General features: G+C 36.3%; 1 protein-coding gene across 1 annotated transcript; it reads left to right on the top strand.

Annotated features, from left to right (window-relative positions):
• Window positions 1-97: 97 nt before the first annotated feature.
• Window positions 98-3,986, top strand: LOC21384295 (GTP-binding protein At3g49725, chloroplastic). The gene is made up of 13 exons (XM_024174734.1): window positions 98-530; window positions 686-750; window positions 841-903; window positions 982-1,071; window positions 1,168-1,280; window positions 1,455-1,523; window positions 1,773-1,917; window positions 2,072-2,127; window positions 2,313-2,363; window positions 2,471-2,525; window positions 2,654-2,710; window positions 3,027-3,146; window positions 3,236-3,986. Exons 1-13 carry the CDS (start codon window positions 152-154, stop codon window positions 3,758-3,760), a joined length of 1,788 nt encoding a protein of 595 aa, XP_024030502.1. The 5' UTR covers window positions 98-151; the 3' UTR covers window positions 3,761-3,986.
• Window positions 3,987-5,005: the final 1,019 nt, after the last annotated feature.

Genomic DNA, 5,005 nt, shown 5'->3' with positions numbered 1-5,005 from the left:
CTGTCGTATTTTCGGATGTCGGTTTATTCAAACGACAAACCGTAATCTCCACACTCGCCTGTACCCTCCATACTCTCGTCAGAAGCTTAGAAAAACATTTCCGATTTTCAGAAGAAGAAATATCTCATTTCGAAACCAAGCTTCGATCAAAATGATGAGAGCCATTTCTCTCTCACGTCCTAGTCTTCTGAGCCCTCTCTTCCAAACACTCAATTCTCTCCTATCGCTATCATGCTCCGGCCGGATCCTCCCGGCGCCGCCGATAAGGGTTCCGTCGGCGCCGTACTCCAGTGATTCGACGGCGTACGAGGATGTTCCGGGCCTTGAAAATCTCCCAAAGCTGTTCGTGGTTCAGCCCCGTCTCCGTCCGGAGCCCATTCTGCAGGCCAAGCTCAACGAAGCTCTCTGCCTCGCGAACTCTCTAGAAGAACAGCGTGACGGCGGCTTCGGCGTCGATTACTCCGACAAGGACGTTCCTAACCACATTGTCGTTCAAAACCCTTCGGCTAAAGGCCACAAGGCACGCGCTGGTACGTCTTGAATTTCGACCTTTCTAATTGAGAAAATTTTCGATTTTTATTCAGTTTTGTGATTTGGATTGTAATAGTAATCTGCATTGTGTTTTTATTTTATTTTTTATTTTTTATGATTATATCTGTGGTGTATTTGAATTTGCCTCTTGCAGACACATATTTTGGTTTAGGGACAGTGGAAAATGTTAAAATCCAGCTAAATCTTTTGGAATCAAAGGTAGTATTTTTTTAATTTTAAAATTTAAAATTTAAAATTTTTCTTTGTGGGTCTTTGTTTGAGATTTTACAGTACTTATAGTGTTAACAGGGTGTGGTGGATGCTGTTTTTGTAAACACAATTTTATCCGGGCATCAGCAAAGGAATTTGGAGGCAAGTTTTCTCCTCCATTTGGTGGGATTTTTTTTTTCCTTCTTTTGAAGAAATTGATTTTTTTCCTTTTAATGGCAGAGAGCTTGGGGCAAACCTGTGCTTGACCGTGTGGCTCTTATAATTGAGATCTTCAATGCTCATGCCTACACAAAAGAGGCAAAGTTACAGGTATTGCTGTCATCATTCCTTGAGGATTTAGAATCTTTACTTTTCAACTTTCAACTTTTGAGAGGAGTTTGCCCTGAAGGACCTGGTTTCTTACAGGCTGAATTAGCAGCTCTAATGTACAAGAAAAGCAGACTTGTTCGTGTTCGTAGCGACGATGGACGCTACACTTTTGGATTCGATGGAGAAGCTGAAGTTGTTAGCGCCCGGGGGTAGTATATTGCCTCGTTTTTATGTTTGTGAAATAACAATGATGAAGCATAAACATGTAGTGAAAGCAGAAAGTGACTGGGATTATGCGTTAAAAGAAAAATGTACCAATGAGTTTTGTGAATTAGTTATTCACTGTTGGAAAAGTTTTTTGACCTGTTGGATTTCAACTGCAGGAGAGGAAGTGGTGGGCGTGGATTTATAAGTGGTGCTGGAGAAACTGAACTTCAACTTCAACGACGAAGGTTTCATTCACTGATCTCTTGTTTCCTTTCATACTAGAGAAGTTGTTTGATGAAGAATATATGTTGCTGATTTTCAGAAACTTTTGTTTTTAGTAGTAGATACATACAGCCATCGATACGTTTTAGTTTAAGATAGATTTACCATTTGGTTACTTGGATATGAGATGTAGTTTTGGATTATTGCTCTCATTTATGGTTCTTTAAAATTTCTTTTTTCATTAGTTTTCACTTGTAGCATTATAATGTCAGAATTTCAGAACGGAGGAAAATTTTGTTAACACAAGTTGAAGAGGTTCGTCGTACTCGAGCGTTGCAACGGGCTTCTCGTAAGAGACGTGGTGGATCACATGGTCAAGGTTTACCTACTGTTGCTGTTGTTGGCTATACAAATGCCGTATGTTATCTGAACAAAATTATAACTACCTCTTGTTTTAACTTTCTTTTTTCTAAGATCTGATACTGATCTACTTGGTTCTCTGAAAGCAGAGCGAGATCATGTTTGCTTCTTGCTTTTAACTTGTAATTGTTAATTCTGCTCTTATTAACAGGGGAAATCAACTTTAGTCAGTGCACTCTCAGACAGTCCTCTCTATAGTGATGACCGGTAATGTAATCCATTTTTATGATATGTGTTTGGATTGCGGAGCCATATGTATATTAAACATTGAAATTTGACTTTCAAGATGTATTATAGTTTTGTTTCAGCAATAGATGTATTATAGTTTTGTCTTCTCTCATATTAAAAAAAGAAGGGAAATATAATAAATATTGATGTCTATTTTTCTGTAGACTCTTTGCAACTGTGGATCCGACTGTAAGAAGTGCAGTTCTTCCTTCAGGGTAATATTTTTAAGGAATGATTTCTATTTTGATCTCTGTTTTGTTCAATTGTGGCACTTCTCTAGAGCTTATTTCGGCTGATCTTATCATGTTTATGTCATGTCCAGAAGGAAAGTGCTCCTAAGTGATACAGTAGGATTCATATCAAATTTGCCAGTGCAGGTATATTGTAAAACCGCTGGTTTAAATGGTCTCCATTTATTCCCCTCTGATAGAAGGTTAAGTGCTTTATCGTTGCACTATATGTTATCACTATTCTTCTTCATTATTAAGGCAACTCAAATTTGCAGTTAGTTGAAGCGTTTCATGCAACTTTAGAAGAGGTGGCGGAAGCTGATCTGCTTGTGGTATGCTCCCAAATCTGCAATGGTCTTTAAAACATATTATCGTTATCAATGAACTTAATTTAATAATGTAATCTTGATTTGGCAACTTTCATAATTTCTCTCCCGCAAATGACTAGTAAAGTAGACAGATCAATTGAAGTTCACAAGTATGGATAATTGTTTGTTTATTGGCTTATATTAGAAGTCACTCTTAACAGAAAATACCTGTTTTGGATATGATACAAAAATCAATCACTAGATAAATGAAATGGGAAATCATTTTAGGGTTAGTTTTGTCTCCAAAGATGTGCCTAATTGGTTTAATTAATTCTAATAGCATGTGTTGGACTGTACTGCCCCCAATCTTGAGGAGCACCGGTCAACTGTACTTAGCGTTCTTGAGCAAATTGGGGTATCAAAAGAGAAGGTTGACGATATGATTGAAGTTTGGAATAAGGTATTATCCCAAACACCTTTTTTTTATCCCTTCTGTTTTGCATGTAAGATAGAATATTCATAACGAGTGCTATGATATGAAATTCTCAGATTGATAATCAAGAGGGGGGTATGGACGGAGATGAATATCCTGATGATGCTGAAGATGGTCAAGCTAGCGAGTTTTCCGGAGAAGAAGAGGACGATATGGCGTCTGAGCAATCACTAAGTGCTGGAAACAATCAGGCCGACAGTTCCGATGCCTACGAACTATCAACAGACAATGTTGAAGCTATGGATGACGCAAAAGATGACTACACTGATGGCTGTTTGTCATCGGAAGATGACCAAAACCCTTTGAGTGATGAGGATGGCTCTTTTGTCCCACAGAAGACTACGGATGCCCAACAAATTCAGTGTTCGAATGAATCGCGTCATTCTCAAGTAGATCAGTCTGGTCCACATGTCAAAACATCCGCGTTAACAGGAGTTGGTTTGCAAGAGTTGCTTCAAATCATTGACGAGAGGCTAAGGGACCAAGATGACAAGGTGAAGGCCAAGTATGTTGTGGAAAGGAGTGCATTTGGTCAAAAATGGAGGCCCCCTCGCGAAGAGGAGACTGCAGTAGCAGTTTGATGCACATTACAGTCTTCCTCTTTGCTACCTTGACCTTGGGCTATTTGATAAATGGTGACCCAACTAATTGAATAAGCTCTTCTCACGCTTGGAAGTTTTGGGGAGATGTGGTAAATAGATTTTTGTTTTTTTTACGGAGGTAAAATGGTAGAATTTTTTCGGTAAGATAGTAAATAGAAGTAAATCTGAGATTTATCATATCTATTTCATGATCGAATTTGGTAAATTTGGGATTTACTTGAATTTATGCCTAGTAAATTCTGAATCCATGGGATTTATTACTAGTAATTCTTTCATCAATATTTATTAATTTTTTATTCACATAATATTTAATAATTTTTTGGTTAATAAACTTATTTTTAACTCTTATAAATGTTTGTTAAAAGTTAAAAATACTAGGTTTTTTTTTTGGTTGCTAAACAATTTAAGATACTAGTTACTAACAATTGTAAGCAAGCTCTTTACCAGTACAAACAATCAAAACTAGAATTATTTAACCTTCTTAAAAGTTTTGTTGCATGGAAAAGTTCTGTGTTTTTTTTTTTCTTTCCCTGCCTATTAATAGTTTTCTTCTTTTTTCTTTTTTGCTCAAATCATGCCTATTAACAGTTGTTCCTAAAAGAAACGAGCATTGAATATATTTAAAAGAAAATCAATTACACAAGCCTATCAGCAATCCACTTATATATGCCGAGCTGTAATTAATTTCGGATAAAAAGTTTTCTTTTTCAAGTAATAATAATAATGGTACAGTTTCCCTCCCGGGTCTTTGAAACGGGAAATAGACTACAAGGTCGTCTAAGGTCGAGTTTATTTTATCGATTTAAATTTTGTTATAGTAAAAAACTCTTAGAAACAGTCATATTTAATTTTTTTGTTATAGTAAAAAGTTCACATAAAATTATATCTAAACTCGAATTAAAAACTCGAATCAGCAAATTAAACAGACCTTAATTTTCATCTCAACCAAGACCTCGAGTGACTTGAGCAAATAATTTGAGTGAAAAAGTAAATTAACGTAACAGAAAATATTGTAGCAGAAATTTGAGTGAAAAGGTAAATTAACGTAAGAGAAAATATTGTAGCAGAACTTTAAGTTGTAGTTCGAACGAGTAAAATGAACGGAACATTTATTATCCCCTGATAAGTTGATTATGCATGCGGTGTCTTTTGAGGATAATACAGTAATGTACGTTAGGTGAACCTCCACCTCTGTTGCTTTCAAGAAAAAAAAAAAAAAAAAAA

Source organism: Morus notabilis, unplaced genomic scaffold (genome assembly GCF_000414095.1).
Source record: "Morus notabilis unplaced genomic scaffold, ASM41409v2 Scaffold6688, whole genome shotgun sequence".
NCBI lineage: Eukaryota > Viridiplantae > Streptophyta > Magnoliopsida > Rosales > Moraceae > Morus > Morus notabilis.
This window is presented reverse-complemented; position numbering and strand designations above follow the sequence as displayed.

What these genes read in the sequence shown, in the direction of transcription:
- LOC21384295 (XM_024174734.1), top strand. Translation starts at nt 152, where the DNA reads ATGATGAGAGCCATTTCTCTCTCACGTCCTAGTCTTCTGAGCCCTCTC. An exon ending in CAAAAGAGGCAAAGTTACAG is followed by an intron (nt 1,072 to 1,167) that starts GTATTGCTGTCA and finishes GGTTTCTTACAG; the next exon opens with GCTGAATTAGCAGCTCTAAT. An exon ending in GAAGTTGTTAGCGCCCGGGG is followed by an intron (nt 1,281 to 1,454) that starts GTAGTATATTGC and finishes TTTCAACTGCAG; the next exon opens with GAGAGGAAGTGGTGGGCGTG.